This window comes from Drosophila hydei, unplaced genomic scaffold, assembly GCF_003285905.1.
Source record: "Drosophila hydei strain 15085-1641.00,03,60 unplaced genomic scaffold, DhydRS2 tig00008134-arrow-pilon, whole genome shotgun sequence".
Taxonomy (NCBI): Eukaryota; Metazoa; Arthropoda; class Insecta; order Diptera; family Drosophilidae; genus Drosophila; species Drosophila hydei.
Window position 1 is genome coordinate 982,044 of NW_022045843.1, and position 24,104 is coordinate 1,006,147.

At 37.8% G+C, this 24,104-nt stretch overlaps 2 protein-coding genes across 6 annotated transcripts; one reads left to right on the top strand and one right to left on the bottom strand.

Moving 5' to 3' along the window:
- Positions 1 to 1,329: 1,329 nt before the first annotated feature.
- On the bottom strand, positions 1,330 to 22,185 carry LOC111593561 (myc box-dependent-interacting protein 1). Of its 5 annotated transcripts, none has more exons than XM_023306419.2 (9): positions 21,674 to 22,184; positions 5,809 to 5,944; positions 5,441 to 5,736; positions 5,146 to 5,316; positions 4,991 to 5,072; positions 4,798 to 4,923; positions 3,148 to 3,789; positions 1,824 to 1,966; positions 1,330 to 1,654 (listed from the first exon to the last, which is right to left on the bottom strand). In XM_023306419.2, exons 1-9 carry the CDS (start codon positions 21,740 to 21,742, stop codon positions 1,574 to 1,576), a joined length of 1,746 nt encoding a protein of 581 aa, XP_023162187.2. In that variant the 5' UTR covers positions 21,743 to 22,184; the 3' UTR covers positions 1,330 to 1,573. The 5 variants fall into 5 exon arrangements, with proteins under 5 accessions (XP_023162187.2, XP_023162186.2, XP_023162188.2 ...); XM_023306418.2 differs by having other exon boundaries at positions 1,331 to 1,654; positions 3,148 to 3,849; positions 21,674 to 22,183; XM_023306420.2 differs by having other exon boundaries at positions 1,332 to 1,654; positions 3,310 to 3,849; positions 21,674 to 22,181.
- Positions 22,186 to 22,296: 111 nt separating this feature from the next.
- LOC111593566 (dolichol kinase) lies at positions 22,297 to 23,952 on the top strand. The gene is made up of 4 exons (XM_023306428.2): positions 22,297 to 22,358; positions 22,413 to 23,052; positions 23,110 to 23,593; positions 23,648 to 23,952. Exons 1-4 carry the CDS (start codon positions 22,336 to 22,338, stop codon positions 23,863 to 23,865), a joined length of 1,365 nt encoding a protein of 454 aa, XP_023162196.2. The 5' UTR covers positions 22,297 to 22,335; the 3' UTR covers positions 23,866 to 23,952.
- The last annotated feature ends 152 nt before the right edge of the window (positions 23,953 to 24,104 follow it).

Here is a 24,104-nt window from a genome sequence, read left to right on the forward strand (position 1 = left end):
TGCGACAAGAACTTAGCAATGCTTCAGCAGATAACGAATTATCGATTTAGTATCGAATAAGTATATAAATCGACTCTACGGTAATGTGGTAAAAAATATTATTCAACAAATGTGACCAGCGCAGATCAGTTGAATTAAAAAACTATCGATATTGACTTTAATGTTACTTATACTCCACCAATAAATATAACGAATACGTTACTTTAATTTGAAATGTAACAGAAAATGTAAAGAGTTATGATTTACATTCTCATGAGAATTGACTATGAGAGCAGTTCCTTATCATAACTTTTCCTTTTCATAATCAAACTCTGGTGACTTTTGTTTAATCTATGTTTTATTTGATTTGCTGTAAATTATTATCATTTGTTCAATGTATTCATGCGATAAATAAATGTTTAAATTAATTAAATAATATTAATATAATAACTTTACAGTACAGATTAAAAAAACAAAATTATGTATTTCGGTTCTCTGTGCTTCTCGATTGAATTGGCGCACACGATTTTCAAACTGGATGTCAATCTATTCGATTTGTTCAACAAAATTAAAATAGGGGGTTATGGTTCTGTTAGTGACTACTGATTCGCTTCTTCTCAATGTTATAAAGCTGCCTGCTCTTGTTCTGTATTTCGAGAGTTTTACTCGGGTGTTTTTTTCATTTAAATAACAGCTACAAATTATATATTTCATTTAATTGAATAAAAAACAGTTTTATGTCGTGTTCCAATATACCAAAGAAATGCCAAAACGCTCATTTCTGGTGTCTTCTCTCCAATAATAGAATAAAAAACAAAACATTCAATTGACTATAAAAAAACTCGTACTACATGTTTGTTTTCTCTTTTGAAAAATACATATACAAAAGGTCCTCTCGACTCGAAGATGTTTGAAACATGGTCCTCATCGAGTGATATGCGTTAAATGGTTCGTCTTTTCCTTTTGGATTATCTTTTTCTTTTTCATTTTGTTTTCTAACAAATTACAATTTAGATACATTTTGTTCGTATTAATTATGAGCACAATAATAGATTTAACAAATAATATTTTTATGTCTGTGTGTGTGTGTAAGTGTGTTTATATGTGTGTTTGTTTATCTCTCTTACAACTAGGAAAATAATATTTATGAAACATTTTCAAAATATTTTTTATGTGCAATCATTTCTCTCAACAATAAGAAGAGTAATAATAATTATAATAATTATAATAACGTTTGGAAGCACTGCTCTAACAAATACACGACTGTTTATTCAAATACGAATTATAAATTAATCCAAACAATTAATTTTACAAAATTCAAAGCCCAAGGGGCTTATGGACAGAAAAAAATATATTTATATATAAGGCGTCGCAGCGCTGTTTGAAAATTTGGCCGAAAGTATTTAAGTTCGTTCTTAAAAATTTGTATAATGTATGTAAAAAGTATTATCTCTTTGTATATAAATTGTATAACAAAATAGGGGGCTGAAATTGGTGTTCTTGTTGTTGTTGTAGATGTTGTTGATCTTGTAGTTGTTGCATGTTGTTTACTTAGGTGTTGCATTTATCCCGTCATCGTCGCTGCATCGGCTTTTCAAATGGGACGCGTAAAATTGGCCGGAAACAGGCCCTTCTCGTTTGTGCCCTCTTTTTGACCCATTAGCCAGCCCTCCTCCTGTAAATTGGCAATAAAAAACTGCATTCAATAAAAACAAGTAATGAAATTCCCAATCATAACACTCGGAGGGGCAACTAGCGCATGCTTTAACTTTCGAATGGGGGTTTAAGTCAATATGTATATATGAAACAACAATTTCAGCGTGTGGCAACGAAAATAGTTTTACCTGATCCTCGGGATCGTCGTACTCGATGACGCGTATGGTATCACCTATTTCAAAGCTCAGTTCGTCGACATCCTCCTTGACGTAGCCGTAGGTCGCCTTTACGCGATATAGCACACCAGGTGGCAAATCAGCTGTATTGGCATCTGTGAATAAAATTTCAGTTCAATTTATTTTTCTTAGTTCAGCAAAGATTTATCATTAAATAGCATCGAGTGCTGTACAATTACATTTAATTTAAAGATATATGCATAACTCTGTTTTTAGTGCACAAAACGTATAGGCAAGAACAGAACTCGCTGTTAATGTGTGTCATAAAAAAAGACCAACTCGCAGCTTATATGGGTTAGTTGGGTTTTAATAGGTATTATTACGTCGGCAATTAGCTCCATCGATAAAACAAAAGACTTAGGCAGCGAACGTGCAAGCGATGTTTGTTTGTTTGTTTGTTTGGTTGGTGATCAGATGAATGAGTACGACTTAAGACTAGAGAACCTACTTGCTGATAGACACCTGTAACCAGTTTTTGTTTGTTTACATTTTATTACCAAAAATTCCCACTTAATATTTAGAGCAGTCTTATGGTATTTATTTCTACATTTTGTATATCCAATTGTTTTGTGAATGACAACAATATATACAAGCATATAATAAAATAATAGTAAATAAATGAGACGCGTGAGACAGACAATTGTAGTAGATATGATCAAAGTGCATTTCAAAGTAAACAGTTTCCAGCTAGCGCCATCTATGGTTCAGCGATTGCACAAGAAATTGGCATGTTCTACGCTACTTTACAGAGCCGCAACAGTATTTCAAATTTTAACAGCTGTTTACTTTGCAATCCAAGTTGTTTGATAATGATGCGAAAAATTTATATACTTGTATGAAAAGGCACCGCTGAATATGTACTGATGACTGCCTAAGAATCGAATATTATATATATTTTATTGATTCACCCGAAACGCACATGCTTTGGCCCAGTTGTATACAATTTGCGGTTAAGTTTACGAAATACAGATACAGGACATCATAACAGAAACTGAAGCTTTTTAGATAGACAATATACAATAGACAAGCCGCTGTCAGACGCTCTCAGACTCTATCGGGCAACCAAGTGAATCCATTTTATAGAGTATACAGAGACTTTCATAAATAGTGAGTGTTTGTTGTTTGTTGTTGTTGAGTGGATGGGTGGGTTTGGTGGATTTTGGTGGTTGGTGCCCAACAAGAGACAGCAAAACGACAGACAGACACAAGTGTAGAGAAATAAATGCACAGACAGACCCAGTTTTGAAGTTTTCGTAGATTGTGGGAGCTTACTCACCCTTGGGCACTTCGTAGATGCGCTCGTCATCTTCGTCGAAGGGATTTTTATTAGAATGCTTATTAACAGTTTGGCTATTAACTAATTGGTTTTGGCTAACGCTAACTGTTTCTGTATCTGTAACTGAGTGCGTTGTATTTGTGTTTGTTGTTGTTTCATTACCTAATTTCTTTTGCTTGTGCTCCTCAAGCGAACTCGAATTGCCATTGGCATTCGACTGACCATCCGGCAGCTCTTTCGGCTGCTTGCCAGGCTCTTTTGGCGTGACTGTGGTAGCTGTAGTGGTCGAGCTGCTACTGGTGCTAGTAGTTGTGGGTGGTGTTACTGCTGCTGCTGCTGCTGCTGCCAGTTCATTGTTGTTGCCATTTAATGCGGCTGTCGCTGTTGCTGTTGTTGTTGTGGTTGTTGTCGTTGTCTCTTTAGCATCGGCTGCCACTTCACTGGTTGTTTCCTCTGTTGTGGTTGTTGTCGTTGTTGTTTTTGTTGTGTTCGCATTGGGGCTGCTCGGCTCAGCGTTCTCCACTGGCTTTGTTGTTGTGGTTATTGTGGTGCTGATGCCATTAGTTGCCGCTACTCCTGCTGCTGCCCTCTCTAGCTGCTGTACGGGGCTGTCTGAAAGCTGCGCCGACTCTGGCGTCGGCTCTGGCGTTGAAGAAAGTGAATCAAATCGTGGCTCAAGCATTGACGAGCTTGTGGATGTTGCTAGTTTTGTTTGTTTGTTTATTTTATATTTTGATGTGTGTTTTTTGTATTGTTTTATACGTTCATATTGATTTTGTTGTATGTTTTGTTTATTTATTAATGTGTGGTGTTTGTTGTTATTTTATTTTTTGGGTAGGGTTAGCATCATTCCAACAAAAACAATACATTTGTTTAATTCATAAAAGAAGAGAGAAAAAGTAAAAATATAACTCAACACATGCATTGTTAAGGGCACATTGGGTAAAATTGTTGTTCTGATTGCAAAAAGAAAAGCAACAACAGACAACATTCCATTTGTTTGCGGCCAGCCGTTCGACTCAATAGAATACTCAAAAATTGTCTTCAATTAAAGTGCATTATTTAACAACTAATTAATTAGACCAGACCGCTTAAAATCTGTTTTCTCATTTCCAAATATTTACACTCAAAGTTTTACAAAATACAATTAACATAAATTTAGCTCTTTAACAATTGGAATGTTGAAAGTTCTTCAAAATTAGTTGGCGACAACTAAAATAAATTTGATTTTATAAATTGCCAAAAACTAAAAAAAAAATCTAAAATATGCCTTAAAATTTTGCATAAAAAATAGAATATAAGTGCATAGAATAGATAATAATATATGAAATATATACAAATACTTTATATATTGTGTATAATATGGAGTTCTTTTGGGTTTTATACATATATTAATAATTGGGAATTTATTTTACACTTTTTTATATGTGTAATGGAATTTTTTTTACAGTTTTGAGCAATTTATAATTTATAATTTGTTTGATTTTTGTTTATTGAAACACAAAAGGGGGAAAAGCGAAAAGAATAAACGAAATAAAAAACGTAAATGCGTAAAATTTCATAAATATCAAAAATTAATATGGAAAATTAATTGAGTATAGATAGATATATATAGAGATCCAGAACACCGCAAGGGCATCTACTACTTACGACTGTTGGCCAGGCTGGAGCCGCCGTTTGTGGTTATTTGATTCTGATAGTTGCTATTGTTGGCATTGGCGTTATTCAATTTGTTCACTGGCGATTGCACTGGACTCGAAGTCTTGATGGCATTTACTGTGACAACAAAAAAAACATTATTGGCATACATAAATTATATCAAGTCAAATAACAAGTTGCTCACTTGCTTGCTTGCGCAACGTATTTGAGCCACGCTGCGATTCTGTAGCCAGTTTGTCAACAATTGCCTCAAGTTCCGCATAGATCTAAAGAATGACAAAGGAATTATTATTATTATTAGTATTGGTATTGGGTTTATCTGATTATCTCTCAACGTACCTTGGCCGTTTCATTGTGGAAGACTTGCTCCGTGGCGAACAGTGTCTGCAAATTGGTAACCAAAAATAATATTCTCGAGTCGTAGAGGGCGGGCAACTCATCGTGTAGTTCCGTATTCAAGATTTCGTAGGTGCGACGCGCCTCCTCCAGTTGTTCACGACCTTTGGTAAGCTATAGCACACAAAAGCCAATTAGTGAATGTAAGTCTGTATGATTGTTTCTATAACCTTTGATATACCCTACACATACATGTATATGTGTATCAATCTCAGCTACTATATCTGAGTAACCTTACCTTAACATCATCCTTCCGCTTGTTGGCATTGGCCTGCAGATTCTGGAACGAATGACGTTGGCCATCGTAGTCAATGAGCTTGCGGTTGCGCTTCTCCACTTTCTTCTTCATTTCGGGAAACTGTCCGGTGTATGTGTTAAGCGGTATCAGCACCTGATCACCCAATTTGTGTGCAAAGTCCAGCCACAAGCTCTCCGAGGCGGCAGTTTGTGCTAGCAGAGCATCGTAGCCGCTCCATTGTGGCTCATAGACTTCACAAACGGCATCCATCAGCGACTTTGAGGCGGTTTGTGCGGCTACAAATTAAATGTCAATAATATGAATTAATTCCAAGTAAGTGCGAAGATGACTAGAGCCCAAAGACTTACCGCGTATGCATCTTATGTAGTTATTGAACTCCTTTTGTAATTTGTTGGCATTTGTTTGTTGGCGATTGAAATTATTCAGATGATCATCAAAGATTTCATCTGCGGTGCGATCAACTTTGCCCAAGTTTTGTAGAATCTGCAATAGAGCAAAATCGAATTAAACAATCAATCCAAAGCAAGTGTATGTATGTGTATGTGAGTGTGTGGGTGGGTGTAGACCAAGGTCAGAATAAAAGTGGCTTGAAGTGTGGGCCGTTGCTGTTGCTCTTTTCAAGCCCGACCACGTACGTAATCAAAGCCCAATTACCACTGTAGTGGCAACATATTTCATTTGCACTTAACACTAAGAGCACAAAATTCACACACACACACATGCACACAGACAGACAATTTGTAGCCAGCAAATGGCGCATTTATAAATAAGAAAAATCATTTGGCAAGCATTGCCTGTGCCCCGGCTAAGTTTTTGTTCAGTTTTTTACATGTCTGAACTCGCAAAAAATAGCATAGAAAAGAAGAGCAGCAAATAACAACAGCAACAACAACAGCAGCAGCGTCAGAATAAAGAAGAATAAAACTTAGCAAAGCGCTAAATCTGTTGCCACATGGCTGTCCACGTCCGATTGGGGTTAAGAACGCAATTCGGACGGCAGCCTCCGGTCAATTTGAGGCTGCAGATACTTGAAAAAAAAAACGAATTGCTAAACACTTTGATACAAAAACCAAACTGGAATGTGGCAAACGGGGCAGAGTGGGAGGGCATTCGGCGTGTTGATTAGTTGTCAATTGCTGACACAACCTTGTAACAGTTTTCAGCAACGCCCACGTCTCAAATGTGACCCCACACAGAACAAACAAACAATAAAAGAGGCTGCAAAGCAAACAGTGAGAGAGAGAGAGAGCGAGTGAGAGCGAGTGTGTGCAATTAACTGTGTCACAGCTGCAAGCTGCACAACTGTGCGTATACGCAATGCGAATTTTAGCCTAGCATCTTTTTGCTATTAGCATATTCGCCACAAAGCTAAACAAGCACAAGCTGTGCAAATATTTGAAAACAGATAAAAGATAACGAATCAGCATTGTTCACTAATTTTACCTCTATATATACAGCAGTTAGATAAGCTGAAACAAACAAGTAAGAAAATTCGTCTAAATTGCCAGAGCTGAGATAAAATGCGCTTAAAGCGCGCAGAGCACAATTGTACTTCCTCTGTAGGAAATGATAACTTAAATGCTGAGTCTCAGCGGTCCGTTATGAATGATTAACACAAACGCACATATGCGATACGCATATCAAATAAGGTAACACAGGTAATTTGAGGTAAGCATAACTTGTAACAATAACAAACAAGACGAAACTCAAATGCCCTTGAAAAATAATGACAGGGAACATTTTTGCTGTGAATAACTTAGTTTAAGCAAATGAGAACTTTAATAAGGAATTGTGGGTATTAGAAATTGCAGGTAACTGTTCCTCTGTACAGCTAGTACTGTCAATCTGGGATGTGATAGAGATATATATATACTGAAATATATGGATCCTATGCATACCTTTTATACTAATAAAATTAATAGAAATTTATCTCTTGAAATGAATATATAATATGTATGTTAGCTTAAGATTCAATACTGCAAGAAATCATAAGTATATAGACTAGATATTCCTTACTTTTGTGAGATCTTCTAAAGTTTCATATAAAATGTATGAAAATTCATTTTCATTTTCTGCCTTTTCGTTCAGTGTATGTCACAGATATATAATATATAGCTATGGTCATATTCAACAAGTGTAGCTCACACACATAAAAACCTTTTATGGGCACACTGACCAGTAAACACACACACACACACATATGATGGCTTTATTGTGGGTTGTTTCTCAGCAACCTGTTGACGCATTTGCTGACCATTTTTGTAACTGAAAACCGGCAAAAGCTAAAAGAACCAGCCAGGTCTTAACTGTTCAAATGCTTTTTGATTTTGTTATTGTTATTGTTAACCTTAATTGGTAAATCGAAGACTGCAGTTACACACATACACACACACACACAGTCTGTATATATAACTGACTTAGGCCCACGTGTAGAAATCTTCAACCAAATGCAGCGAGCGATTGTTTGTGGGCGTTCCATGATTTTAAATGTTGTGTGTGTGTGCGTGTTGCCAGGGCGGAAAGCTTTATTAATTAGCACACACAAACGAATTTATTATCAATTTCAGTGTCAATTAGTTCCTCAGCTGCCTCAACTTCTATGCAAATAGATATGAATAGATATGATTGCGTTATTGGCGGATGATTGGACTTTGTGTGGTTATCGCGGCACAGACCTGGTCATAACCACAGCCTTTCCACTTCCGCTCTACAGGTCTAAGAACATTTGCCATTTGTCCTTCTTCACACATGTATGTGTATTTGTAATGTCTCGCAGCAAGTTTGCGTCATCGAACTGTCCCAGCTATAGACGGTAAATATAGAGTATATGCATACATATATACTTGATATATATATCTAGCGTGTGTCATTTATTTTAAAATTTTGTGCTATCTCTCGCACTGGCTGGCGCTATATGTACGAGTTCCTATATATAGTATAGTCATATATACAAGATGTGGACCAAAAGTTTATTTTCTTGCTGGCTAATTCCACGCATGCAACATGTGCGTAGAGTGAAAAACGTGGGCTAAGCTTTTGGCCTCAAGCCAGACACACAGCTCTCTGCTATAGGGGCGTGGGGCATGGGGCGTGGGCGTGCAGAGGAGTCACATAAAACACAAAACGATGACAACATCAACATCAGCAGCAGCAGCAGCAACAGCAGCCTACAAGATGCCAGATGCCAGATGCACAAGTTTCTTGTAGCTGCAAAAAATAATTCAACTTTCAAAAAGTGCAACACATAAAATATAAATCGAAGCAAGAGTAGACAACAGACACACACACACACACACACATACGCCCATCAAGATGGGCAAGCAAACAAAAGTAAAGTGCTTCAGCCGACATATTGTAAAGGCGGGTGGGGCGAGGCGAGGTTAGCTGGGATATATAAGCAAGCGTTGGCCCAGTTTTGAAGCAATCTACTGGCAACAGCTACAAGAAGACAATCAAACAAAAAACAAAAAGAGAAAGAAGCCAAACCAAAAGTGGGCAACGACCACCAGTTACCTACTACAAAGGCACACTTTATGTTAGGGCCATAAACTCAGGCAATTTGTGAAGCATTCACAGCGCTTGCATTCAATGTCCACACACTTAGACAACTCAATTTTAAAATAAAATCAATTTTTGCCAATACAACCCATTAGCTGCCGGTCTAGGGTATAGGAAATGGCAACGTCAGCTAAACTAGAAATGATTCTAGCTACAACAGGCAGCGAAAAAAGGGAATATTAAACATAAGCAGGCAACAAGACAGCAGCAGACAACAACAAAAACAATAAAAACAATTGTGAAGAGAAAAAAAGTTTTGTAGAAATTGCCGCCGCCGGCAAAAGTGCGAGACATGGCTAAGAAGAGCGGGAGCAGAGATAGATGGCAGGCAGCAAATGAGTAAGAGAAATGGGTATGGAAAATGTGCCACGACTAGATCGGTGTCAGAGCAGCGCGCCACGCCTTGTAAGTTGCTAGCCCATGGCACCGCCTAGCGGCAACAGTTGAGGCAGTTGCCGATGCTGACAAGTGCTGCTGCTGTTGCCTGGTTTAATGGCATGCAAACTATGCATGTAACACGGATAAGTGTGTGTGTGTGTGTGTTTGCCAGTTAAAGAGCTAACCTATTACCACAAAAGCACATTTTCAACTTGTTGCCTGCGGTTAGCGGTAAAAACCAAAAAATTCTCCATATAAAGTACAACGATTGACTCTAACGACGATGGCAGCAAAAAATAACGAAAACAAACACAAAAAAAATAAAATAAAAGCAAATATAAAAAAAAACAATGGTTGTGGGCAGTAACCGGTTTCCAATTGCGACCCCTTCTGACACACACACACCCTCCAGACAGTAAGTCATATGACTTACACTTATCTCAGATCGAGTTAGCAGCTCAGAAACGTGCTAACAGAAAAAAATCGACGAGGAGCTGAGCACAGATCGTATATCGTGCTAGCAATAGTTATTAATAATGATTTGCTACAAATAGCGTCGGGTTTACATAAACAATCATTTTTAGTTGCTAACAAAACTAATTGAAAAGAGCGCAAAACACTGGAAGCCTACTGGGGTTATACCCATCATTCAAGTTTTATTAATTAGAAATACCTCACAAATATCCAATTAGGTTTTCAAGAGGAAAATGTATAGCTTTAAGTTAGTCTTGAAATTAGTAAGGCATTTCAAACTGAAAAATAAAAAATAATAAGTGCCAGTTCAATTTTGATAAATCTGAAGCTAAAATTGAAAGCAAAGGAAACTAAATAAAACAATTTTCAGCAATAAAACCAATTCGAGGTTGTGCAGTGCCTGAAAGCGCAGACTTTGGACATCATTTCCTATTATCTACACATATATGTATGTAAATTGAAGCTGTTCATTGCGCAATCGAATACAAATTCGATTTATTTATGCGACGTTTTCAACTTTGGCTTCATTTGCATAATTTCTTTTAATACATATCAGTTCGCTGTCTTCTTCTCTCCCGTGGCATGAAAGGCGCACTCACTCTCTCCCTCTCTCTCTCTTTTAGTTGGCTCTGCGTTTGGGCTTTCTTTCGCATTCGATGCGACGTTATTGCTTTAAGCTTAAGCAAGTGGAAAGTGAAACTCGGTAGAAAGTTTGACTGAAATTCCCAATGAAAATAACTAATATTTATCTATGCTAGAGTCTCTCGCTCAGCACTGCCATGATTTATCTATTAGCATTAGTTAAAACTCGCAGAGAAACAACCAAATTGGGAACATAATGAGACAAACATGAGACAAATTGCTGTTACCAATGCCTCAGCAATATGTGCAAGGCATCTATCATTCGGAAGAAGAGAGCATTGAGTTGCGTAAGTTTCAAGAATTTCGCTACAAAGAACCTGTTGCTCGAAACTGTCGACACGAAATACAGTAAACAAAAACTGTCCCCAGCGGAAATAAACAGCGTCATATACCTACACACACACTCGCACACACACACGTGGGTCAAATGTTTATAATGACATAAAATAATGGAAAACCTGTCTAAGCTTCAGACATCGTTAATATCCGTTTGCTACGAGCATTTGAAAGGCAAAAACTAAACAACAAATGTGGCTGCGATTATTAACCATTTCTAGGCATTTCATTCAATAATTATTTGAATGTTTTCAATTTTTTTGTTCAGTTTTACATTGAATTTTTATAGTAGAGCTTTTCTCTTTATTTTTTTTTTATTATTTTTTATTTTAAACTCGTTCCGCTTGTTGTTTATCTAACCCGCTCCGCATTGGTCTTCGCAATTAGCTTTACAAGTTTTCTATTTATTCGAAAAACATTTCGCTACGCAACAAACAGCCAATGGTTGGAATGGATTGAATTGATTTTGTTTGGCTTCATCGCAAAGACTGTCAAATGTAATTAGCACAGTTAAAAGCGCAGCCGTAAATCAATTTACTATTCAAAATATGCAAATAGCTCTTATCTGTCTTCTAGAAACATACATATGTACGTGCATGTAGGTGCACAGACAGATAGATAGAGACCTGCATCTAGTATAGTATAGGCCCGCATTGTAGCTGGCTAATAGAAAATGCAAATATTTTTGCCAACTGCAAAGAATTTACTGGGCCCAGAACATGTATCTATATACTTAGCCACAAATCTATGTGTGTGTATGTGTGTGTGCGTGAATTCGCTTAAAGCTTTTGGTATGAGCGAAGAGAACAAGAGAAAGAGTGAGCGATAGAACTTGAGAGAGATTTGAGTGAACGAAGCATATGCATACACTTAGCGAAAAAGTTAATACCAAAGTATTTAAATTTACTTATATTGAGTTTCTTTCAGTTTTCTGTTCTTATAGTTATTAAAAACAATTTTTAGTATTGTATATCATTCTATATATATTTGTCTCATAATTGCAATGCTTTTTATTAGACTTCAGTTATCATAGGCAAAAACAAATGTGTATTCTCGATTCACTTGCCAAGACTGATAATTACCGCACATTAATTTATCGTTAATCTTTACACACACACTCAATCACATATCTTTTTTATTGTGTATTGAACTTTTGTTTGTTTTCTTTTTATTTTTGGCTGAAACGTGAAAAATGTGACGCTGCTGTGCTGCGATATATAAAAATTAGCTCAAAATACATAAGCCTTATATATTGAATAGAGTTTGCGACCGGACAATGGGTCGTATGCGTTATATAAGTGTTTGCGGTCGTGCCCAGGCATATGATAGAGCCATGCTAATCAATCACAAGTTATTCTCAGTATATGTGTACCCATAAGTATGCATTATATGGTATCTGTCAGGTACTTTGCATGTGTCGCCCTCTCTCTCTCCCTCTCTCTTTCTGCCTGTCTTTTGGCCGGCAATGCGGTCAAATCATGAGCTCACACTTAGCACATAACTCATTATGAGCCACAAAAAACTAATAGAGTGCCACTTATAGTTAGTTAGTGCGACTTAAGACACATTTTCAGGCCATTCGTAGATACGATTTGAATCTGTGTCGTTTAACAACGCTGTGCAAATCGAAGACACCGCCAACTGTTGACTGTTTGTCTGTGTGGCAACAGGTAGACACTACATCAACCATTGAGATCGGCTTTGTTTGGCTGCCAAAGGTACGTGATTTGCATAGATATCAAATCGAAAATCAAAGTACTTAACGGCACGTGACGCCGCATGACGCAGCTCCACAAAATATTGGGCAATCAAAAAGTACGCCCCATTAAGATCGAACATACGAGTAAACAAAATTTACAAATACTATTTTTTCTAGTTTTTTTCCGTTTTTCAGTTTTCATTTGAACTTTATGGCTTACAATTTCGTAGATTTGTTGTCTGTCGAACTGTGAAAAGCGGGTCAAGAGCAACAGAAATAAACTGCCCCACAGCGAACATTGGATTGAACTGAAGCAACTCTTGGAATAGTTTAAAGCGTTTGTGACTGATGTGGCAACTGAAAAACTCTATAATAATAGCCTATAATAATAGCCTGCATGAAATTGTGAGAATCGCATAGAAAGGTGTTATGGTAAAAAGTAAGTATTGAGGACAAATATCTACAAATCTCATGGTTTCTACACACATTCAACTCTCCAGGCAATACAGTAACAATTATCTATAGCAAATTATAGTACTGTAATTATTTAACTAATTATAATTGGTATTATTAAATAATAAACTTCTAGAAGGCTATGCTTAAGCGTGTGACGAGTCAAGCCACAAAGGCAATCAACACCAATTGCGGTCTTCAAAAATGCATAGTTTCGGCTAGGCCACAAGTTATCAAAGTCGGATATGGTGTACATATATATAAGTACGTATATATATGTATATATATATATATATATATATGAACTAACTACTGTTAGACGCACAACATTTCTTTATCATTTTAATTCAACAGCAACGCGCATTGTACACTAATAAATTCACATCTAATCGTAGTATTAAAACCGAAATCAGATGTAGAAACCAATTGCGTGAATTCAAAGCTATTTACGAGCCAAACATGGAATTGGCAACAGGCAAGCATTTGTTGAATTTAATTTAATGAGAAGAATATGTCAATAACCCGTAGAAACAAGGAAAATTGCGCAACGGGCAATGGCAGTCGTAAGTCTGAATCGCTCGTGCTGGACGCTTACTGTTGCTGATAACACAGAAAATTTCATTACAAACAATTATTTTGACTTATCAGCTAAAAAATGTCCAAAAAGTAAATCTCAAAGATAAGCGAATACGCTACGCTTTTTACTGGCTTTTCGCATGCCCATGACTAAAGCAACTCAAGAATTTGATTTTCATAAAGATGAGCTGCAAAAAAAAAAAAACAAAAAAAAACCTGGAAAAGTGTGCCAAAAAGATTTCGTGTCTGGTTTATAAATAGCCAGAGACGCTAGCTTAATTATGCTGTGTGGCAGTGAGTGTGTGTGAGTGTGTATTTAAGCTGTGTTTGGTTTTGCTGTCGTGTCGGGAAATTTCGCTGTCAGACCTGCGCTTTAGCAGACAAGTTGACGCTTCTCACGCATCGCTACCGATTGACAATCTTATTGCCAAGCCTTTACCTTTCTTTATATAATATTTCAATATATATATGAAAAGATAAAGTCAGTGAACTGCTCTTAATTATTAACAGCCAAGCGCAGCTCAGCTTAGCTCAGCTGTTAAAGAAAATGTATTTGAAGTAAACAACATTGGCGCACATATTTTCCACTCGATCGATGCCACCGAATGGCGAACACCTGATGATGCCGTCAAGTGTGTGTGTGTTTGTAGGAATGTACAACACACATACACACATATATACACATTCATTCATAGACACACATACAGTCCACCGAGCTGTTGCACTTTTGGGCCCAGTCAACTGCAAAACAGCCATTGGGGCCGGCCAATTGGCCAATTTCAATTTATTTACATTGAATTGTAAATTTCAAATTTCAAATTGCATTTGCAAGTTGCGTATCTGGAATTGCATTAGCCAAATGCATTGCAATTGTCGTTAACTGAAAACGACTTCGAGTGCAGCCATTTGTATCCTTTGAATAGCAATAGCATTTGCTTGCCGGCACTGAGATAAAAATGCCGAAAAGCCCAAAGCCGCATTAAACAAAATGTAAACGATAAAAAATTTAAATAAATTTTCAGCTGACATTGAACAAGTTAAATAGAGATAAGCCCAATAAATGATAATAAAAACTATTTAAAGAATAAATGCTTAACTTTTAACATCTTATGCAATGATTAAAAAGTTAAAGGTAGACAGAACTTTTACTTTCTTATTAATTCTCATATGTATTCAGCAAACTGTACGTTTTTTATATAGAAACAATTCAGTGGGTAATTATTACATTATGAATAACAAGAAAGCTCAGCTTGCCAAATGTTAAGAGTTCAGCATTATTAGACAGTTATTATCTAACTAACCGCAAGTGTATTAAACTGTCAAGTAAATCTCATTGAAATTAACGATACCTCGTCGCCTGCGTCTACATTTCCGTTCGCCCCTCACCGCAGTTACATAAAGCAATTCAGCGCTGTGCAAATTGAAAACGACGGCAACCTTCAGGGTAGCAGCAGCAGTCGCTGACAGTGGCCCGTGGTTTGAATTTAGTGCATTATGATTGCACTCCGGCAATTGTCCCTGATTGCTGGCGCGGCCAGCGGTTGTGCAACGCCAACACGAAGGTTACCCTGCCAGCCAGCCACCCACCCACACTGATGTGCCACTTCTGAGCCACTCAAATGGATTCCAGGTGCGGATCTCGTTAAGCCGCGATTTGTGAACTATGCTAATTTTTTCTAGTTTTTTGTTTGCTAAATTCCTCTGACGATGCATTCGAGCGTAACCAAATGGAAGAGAGCGAAAATTGAGCACGTTGCAATTAAGCGAAAATAGGCAAATGGCGCGTATACGTAATATTGTTGCAAGAATTCCATTTGCCATGGAAGATGGCTGATGGATGATGGGTGGGCTGGGGCAGACTCAGTCAAAGTTCGTAAGGGGTGCGAATTTGGCGAAAGCCGAAGAAAGTTGGCACTTGATTAGCAGCATTTAACGACTCAATTAAGTCGTGCGAGGGGAGCAGCTCTGGGTGGCTGGGGGGTTTGCTTATGATATTTGCATTTTATATTTATAAACGTTGATTGCATAAGCTGAAACGCAGTTCGTTGCTTGAAACCGGTTTGTGTTTTTGCCACCGCTATTGTGAATTTTTATTTGGTCGCCAACAATAACGGGCAAACTGGCAACTGGCAGCACTTTCGCGCAAAAAAAAACAAAAAAAAATATATATATATATATACATGAACATATTTATAATCATGTTTACAGGGTGCTTAAAACAAAGGGCATACAAATGATTCCCAGGCCAGCCAGCCAACCATCGCGCATCCAACGTGCGCAGTATCTGTGCCTGTATCTGTATCTGTGTTTGTATATCTATTTATCTGCCAGATGCATTATACTCTATGACATTCAACTAAAAAAGTAGCACAACATCCGAGCGAATCGCGTGCTTCCCCCTCGCATTGTAGGTTGAGTGACGCCTTTGTTCTAGGGCAGAGTTTTCTCTCTTTTCACATTTCCGCATACAAAAGCCAGCGAAAATGCAGCACAGAATTTCAATTTTAATTTTTATTTAACTAGGAATAGAGTTTCACATGCAGATCTGCCGCGAGAACTTCCACTGAATAAGCACAGCACAAAAAATCCCCTATCTACTAGATATACAAACAAATTTAAAGATAGCTTTGGATGCTGCTTGAGCTTTTTCAATTGGCAAAGTTGCAAACTTTCGAAATCACCTCCATAAACATATTCTACAAAATAAAACGAGTAAGTGATTCAGTAATATTTCGTGAAATACCTGGGAACGTAGCTAAAATCTTATGGTCTATAAAATTAGAATTGTTTTCATATTGTGTCCCGGAGACAGTGCTGTAGCCATATATTATATATATTGTATAGTATCTGTTTATTTTTATGTTAACTTGCTGCGAAGCTATTATCATTAAACTTGTTTTAGAGGGTGCTATCTATGACAATTATTACATATGAATGTATCGAACGAATAACTTATGGAAATTATGCACTAAAAATTAGTTACTCAATGAAACATTTTAATGTTTCTTAACTTATTTTCCCATACATCTAAAATTAATAAATAGTTCACATACGAAACAAAATTTATTTTTGAAATGAGTAAAATCGACCAGTATAACTTTTAGAATGATTTATTAGACTATAACAACTATTTTGAGTTATAATAAAAATTATCGATTGGGAAAACGCTTTATGTCCATTAAAGCACATCATCTTGAGTTTCGAAAGATAGCCACATTTATTTTTAATTCTTAGTCAACGGATTTCATCCAAACAATAACAAAAATCATTTGTTTCACTATACAAGCGAAATTAATTAATCATTATTTATATAAGCCATTCCATAAGCCAAAACAAAAGTATGTAATATACTTAGATATGCAGTACTCTTATATAGAACAATTGAATACTTATAGTATTTCTCGACTACCAATCAGTATACGTAATTAATGCATTTGTCCAAAATTTCATTTATAGAATTCTATTCAATAAACAATTTGACGCCAGTTCTTTCGCTTTGGCATATTGAAATATCTACTGTGGGAGCATTCCAAACATGCCAAATATATATAATATAACATGGACTGTTTCAAAATGCTGCCAAAAAATATATGCTGCAAAAAAGGCTGTTAAGACTGATCAAGGCTAAGGCTAATGGCAGCACATTTTGACGCATGAATAGAGTCGACATCGATTCAATCACACGATCGTATTAATTGCAGTACGCGGACGAGTACATTGTGCTAAGTTCTATGTCTGATGTATCATTGGCGGTGTGTGTTCGTGAGGCCGCAGCTAATAAAAAGTTAACAACACACAAAATTACGTATTCGACCCGTGAGCAATGCGAATACTAATTGACCTTGCCAACCACTTCAAATGTGGCGCTGCTCACTTGAAATGATTATTGTTTTTCTTATTGTTTTTGCTTTTGTTTTTTGTGTGGATATTTTGTTTTTGAATGAATGATATAAACTTGGGCGCTTAATAGCGGCCGCAAAGGTGTTGAAGCAAAGCACTTGTGATCTGTACGAAAATCAGCAGGGTTCATGCGCCGACACTTGACTTCTCGAAGAACATCCAGCAAGGGAACTCAATTTGTCTGACTAACCATTGTGTGTGGGAGGACGGAGCAGTTGGCAGAGCCGGGCAACTGTTGAGTTATTGAAACGTCCGTTGTAGTGGCTGCTGGACAATTGCATAAACTGAATCAAGTGAAGTGCCGATAAATGTCTAAACGTAATTCAATTGTTATGCAATCAGCCAAGTGACGAGACATATTCAATCAAAGAAAACATTAAAGAAAAGAAAAAATATATATATATAAAAAAGAAAAAACGCTTCCCACATTGCGCAGTCGTCACTTTGCGTTGATTATTGTTGGCAATTTCTATAATTGAATTTTTTAATAAGCTCGCCTCTCTATATATACCCCATAATCAAATGGCTTATAGCACACACACACAAAGACGCAACAGACCATTATCAGTGCACGTCAGCATGAATTGTATCCGTATTCAAAGCTATGTGTGTGTGCTTTTGCGACAATGCCTTGTATCTACATCTACTATACTATACTATACATCTACTTCATTCGAGCAGTTGTAATCGCTTGTCTGCGCGCTCGATTGAATCACTTAATTTGTGATCTGCAGCTGGAGTAGACACCCCCCATTTGCTTGACGGGGGGCGTATGCACTGCACCTGCTCATCAATATGGTCGTAAAAGCCAGCAAGGCGAATCGTCAAAATATTTATTAAATCTGAAACTCAAACGCTTTTCATTTTTCAGCTACAAACTGCTGGCGCTTCACTTATTTGCTGCCCAATCAATTCCAAGTATTTACTTAAATACTTGTTTATTCTAACCCATCGACTCGATTTCGCGAATTGAATTAGCTTTGGGTTTTGGATTACTGTAACAACAGAACTTCATGTTTGCGCCTGGGAAAACAGAAGTTTGCAATGGAACACCAGCAGAATATGCCCTTATGCATCGAGTGTTTAGCATGGAAAGTTTTAAACAACAAAATATTTACAGAAATAATATTTTGCTTAAAACTTACGAATATGATTCTTGCTGCAAGGCTTCCCTATAAAATGCAATATAAATATTTAAAACAGCGTTTGTATAGACTACCTGAAGCTATAGGTAAATATTATATATGAAATGAGTGATAACTGATCAAGCTGAATATGTGTTTTAATAGATTTGCAATTGATTATTGAGCTAGTCCGTGTAGTCACACACCTTTATCGACGTCTCTCAAGAGGTTTTCCGGCTGAAGTCAATAAACATGAAGCAATAAAAGACAGGCTAATCAAGGCCTATTTAAAAGTAAAGTTTACCTCTGAATAGTGCTTACACAAAACTAATTTAGATAGAATAAAACCATGGGAAATTTTGAATGAACAATGCTTATAACATTTAATCTGTATGAAATCGATTTGACTTCGCTTATCGCTTTGATTAGCACTTTTTTATTTTTACTACAGCACAACTGAAAATAAGTGACTTTTTACGCAATCTTGTCTCAAATAAAAACAATTGACATTTAAAGATCGAAGAAGGAGAAGAAGCAACAGCAGCAGCAGCAGAGACTGAATTACAGCGGCGACATACACGAAGTTCAATATGCAACAGGCAAGTTTGTGAGTTTCTAAAAATTGAGCTGCCAATAAAATGTCAATCGCTGCTGCAGTTCAGCAGAGGCAGAGAGGAGAAGAGAGAGAGATGCAGGGACTGAGAAGTTGGGTGTGGGAAATAGTTGATAGTCAACAGCAACAAAGAGAAAACCAAATTTTGGCAGCTGCTGCGGGACGCGCTTAAAAATAGCAACAAATATGCGAGACAGCAACGCGGGCGAAATTTCGCAAAAAAAAAAAACAGAAAACAAAAAAATAACACACACGAAACAAAATAAATTAAAATTAAATTACTTATGCGATAGAAAAGTGTTGTGTCGCTTATGCGAAAAACAAAACTTAAGATATCTATAAGAAAAAAAATCGAAGGCGACAAGTTATAAAACAAAAGATACATTTGTATCTACTAGAGCCAAATGGAAGAGTGAAGAGGCATCTATTTAAAGATTGACTGCCAGGCGACATTTTCACGTTGTTGGGCCAGTCACGCACCCAAAATGAAAATGTATCTAGGCGAGCGACTGTGTATCTTGTAGTTATGCCACGAATGTGTGTTTCGATTTGACAAGTTTTCTCTAAACCAAATGCTGTATGTCTTCTTTGCTAGGAGCGCGCGCTCAAAGCAGCTTGTTCCGCCTCTCACCCATAATCTTAATCTCTCTCTCTCTTTGACCATCTCACTACCTCACTATCTCTCATATATTACAAATTGTACATTTATTGAAATGAGCACACACTGCGCAAATACAAAGCGCCGGGCAGCAGCGCAGCACAGCACCCCGAAACGTGCTCAGTACAAACTAGTCTATAATTTTAAAAATAAACTCTACGCAAATTATGAAATATCCGAAATCTGCTTCTTTCCACACTCTGCACAGATTTTAAAAAGAAATTAGAACGTTTAGAAATTTTTCGGATATGGTGTAAAGACGAATTCGTGCTTCCACACACAAATTTACAGTGCTTGCTAATTAGAGCGAATCGGATCCAGAACTAATTCATTTGAACAAATATACAAACTTGGAATTTGCTAATAAAAAAAATGTTTAATGTTTGCAGAAATATTATAAATATTATTATATATTATAATATATATATAATATATAATAATATATATATATATATATATATATATATATATTAAAATTATTTTTTTACAAAAATAATAAAATATTAATTTACATATATAGACTTTCTACATGACAAAAAAAAATATATATATATATATTTCTTTATTTATATGTATATTTAGTTTATAAATAAATAAACAAAAATAACATTGAACCCTCGCAACGGAATACAAAATTAGTAGTATATATTTATTACTTTTCGGAAATTCAAGCTTTCGAGTGTTTACTGTAATGTAGTTAATGCGAATGGGTAATCTATTCCAATTGCATTCCAGGAAGTAGTGAGTAAATAGAATGCTGAGCTGTTAGGTTTAAAAATACACTCAAAACTTGCAATACGACATTTAGAAAAGGCCCCAAAGAATTTCGTTCAAGTTTAATGACCAACACGAGCGAAGCGCTGCTCATCCTCATCCCAAAGAGCAGACAGCATAGAAAATACCAACGAACTTTTAGAAATTCAACTGTAAATGCCAAGACACACACACATTAAGAGATAGATTGGTAGAGTGTAAGCGAGATGGCAACAAATCAATACAGCGAACTAGTAAGACTGCCGAAAGAAAGAAAAAGCATCATTCAGAGCTTAGATTACAGCATTTTCTAGCCGCTGTGGAATGCTGCTTTAGCAGTGGCCGAAAACTTGTTTACAAGACATCGCGACGTGCCAGCGAGTGGGTCAAAATGCAGCTCTTTTACACTCTCTCACAGGCATAGGTATAGGTTTAGGTGTGTGTGCCTGTGTGCGTTTATTGACATTCACATTAAAGCTGAGCAGCCGCTCCTGGACCAATGCTTGAGCGCCAAACTTTCACTTGTGCACGCAGCGGCGGCATAGATGAAACACGAGAAGCAGAAGACAAGAGGCAGAGGCGAAGAAGACAGACTTTGAGCGATGAAAATCATTGTAACCAGAAACTTGATCTCCCAACAAAAAAAAAAAAAAAAACAAAAACAAAAATACGAAGAGAAGTGCTTCCTATTGCAGAGCCCTTGCGACAGGTGGCGTTGGAATATCTTCTGTGACAGCTTTTACAACACTCATAAACATAGATGTGTATGAAGTTGTTTGCACTTTCTTTTGCTCAACCGTTTGTTTGAGTGTGTATGTTGTGTTAGCTGGAATCAATGAATTTTATAGAGCTTCTAATTGTACACAGTCAGTCGGCTGCTCCATTGGAAATAGGACAGGGACACGGCCCCCAAACACTGTTTTACAGTTGGGCGTTTCAGTGGGCGGTGCAATACACGCCCTAGAAAATGTCACCAATTGCTTGCCCCAATTACTGCACCCACACAAACGCATATTTCAGCACACATATTTTAGTAATCTTAACTTACCTTCTCCTTGGCACGTCCAGCGTGTTTTTGCATAGATTTAGCAAGCATGATGCCTTTATTTTCGGACATTCAAATCAGCAGCAACGGCAACAATAACAAATAGATTAAACTGAAGAAGCAGCACAGTGTGTGTGTGTGTGAGTGTGTATGTGTGTTTGATATTCGTATATGCACTGCTGGTGGCCAGAAATATTCAAAATTTCTGATTTGGCACAATACACTGTGTGAAACAGAAGAACACTCCGTTTTCGGTTATCCGTTTTCGGGGAAATTTTAAATGCACATTTAACACACGACAGCGGGCAACAATTTGTATTTATTGAACGTTGCTATTTTGATGCGATTTGGCCGCGTTAGTAGCACTCGAAAGTCACGAAATAATGGCACGTAAGCGCGCGGCTGCGACTTCAGGTGTGTCTTCGAACTTGACGCTGCTGCAGACGAAACGGGACTCATTTATTTATTTATAATTTATAATGTTTACACTCAAGCAACGTCGATATCTGGTCTATATCGATACATCTGACTGACTATCAACGCACCACCACACTAGACAAATGTTAAGCTTAACAGCGGTGGAGCGATATTGTTATCGATAGTTGGATTACTAGATTACTCACCACCCCTTTCAAGTGCTGCATAACAGATTTATATATTGAAATATGCGTGAGCGACTTTTGCCCAGGTAAACAGAGCTATATTTTGTTTTATTTATAAATTCGTTCAATTGTGTGTTTAGACCCTTGGCTTCGACAGGCGGCTGGCTAAGTTTGCTGTTGCCCGCAGCACTCGTCACCAGCTATTTGCATACACAGCCAGCATGTGGCCCATCGGACGAAGTGCATCGGCTTTTGATTGCGGCCGCAATTGGAATGTGCCTAAGAACGCTTTCGTTTCTTCTGACTTCATACATAGAGACGGGACCCTATATTAAGTTCGCACTGAGCCACCTGTTGCCAGGCATTGTGTGCAGTTTCTGTGTGGACAGAAGCTGGCCAATCGCTCTACCTGCTGGACTACTTGTTACCTTTGTCTATCAGCATGTTTATGTCAGACTGTTTCGTGGTCTGCCCAGGACATTTACTTTCGGAGAAGCTGCAATCATGGTGCAGGGCGTGCTGCTCTTCGGCCTGAATGCCATTTTCCGCATTTGGACGCTGCCGTCGACCGATTTCAATCAACTAAATGACATAATGATAAGTGCTCTGCTCTGTCTGCTGCTTGTCTGTTTGTCGCTGTACTTAGTGAGATTTATGCGCAAGACGCTGCTATTCTATATGCTGATGGCGTTGCTGCTGGTGGCTGTGACCTGTGCACCTGTGACCCGCCCACTTCCGCTGATCGCCTTACTGGAATTCCTATTCAAGGATCCGCTGCGAGTGAGTGAGACTTTTCTAGATGATATTCGATAGAAGTAATCTCTCCCTCTCGCCTAGCTGCTCATCATTCTGTGCGATCTGCTGTTCGTCGCCATCACCTGCGGCACCGTCAGCTGGCAGCTACGGAACTCCACGCAGGCGAGCACTCGCGTCCGCAAGGTCTTCCATCTGCTCATTGTATTAGTCTTTGTGCCCGGCCTAGTCTATCAGTGCGCCCTGCTCTACCTTGCCACGGGCGTTGCCTTGGCCATATTTGTGGTGCTGGAGCTGCTGCGTCTGCTGCAGATACCGCCATTTGCAGCGACTCTAGCGCAGGCCTTCGATTCATTCAAGGATGAGAAGGACGCAGGTGGCTTGGCACTCACGCCCTTCTGCTTGCTAATTGGCTGTGCGCTGCCCATCTGGCTGACGCCCTGTCCCTGTCTGCTAGCCCAGAAGGATAGTCCGCTACTGCTACTCTTGTCAGGCATCCTGACCGTGGGTGTGGGTGATACGGCAGCCAGCGTGCTGGGCTCCAAGTTCGGACGCAATAAGTGGACCAGTAAGTATACCAAATATATATTTAAATACAGCATGTAATCATATTTCTTTGCAGACTCTAATCGTTCCTTGGAGGGCACCGTTGCCTTTGTGCTGTCCATTCTGATGTCCGTTGGGCTGCTGCAGCTGAGCGGCATCGTCGTCATGACGCAGGCAAAGTGGTTTGCCACTGTCTTTGCTACGCTTAATTCGGCTCTAGTTGAGGCATTTACCGATCAGGTGGACAATCTGGTGCTGCCCTTGATCTTTTATATAATTGTTGGCCTAGCCTAAGTCTTAAAGTGATATTTTTATGTGAATGTGTACATTCCACGAAAGCCAAAGAAATTTGAACAATACTTTGTAGAAAATACATTTTTAAAGCTATGCAACCCTGGCTATGCCAATACATTGACAATTGTTAGTTAACAGCGCAGCAACTCTTATAATGATCTCACTTACGAGCAATGTTAAATAACATATCGTAAATAACAGTGCTGACTTGCAGCGCTTTACAGCACTGGAACTAACAT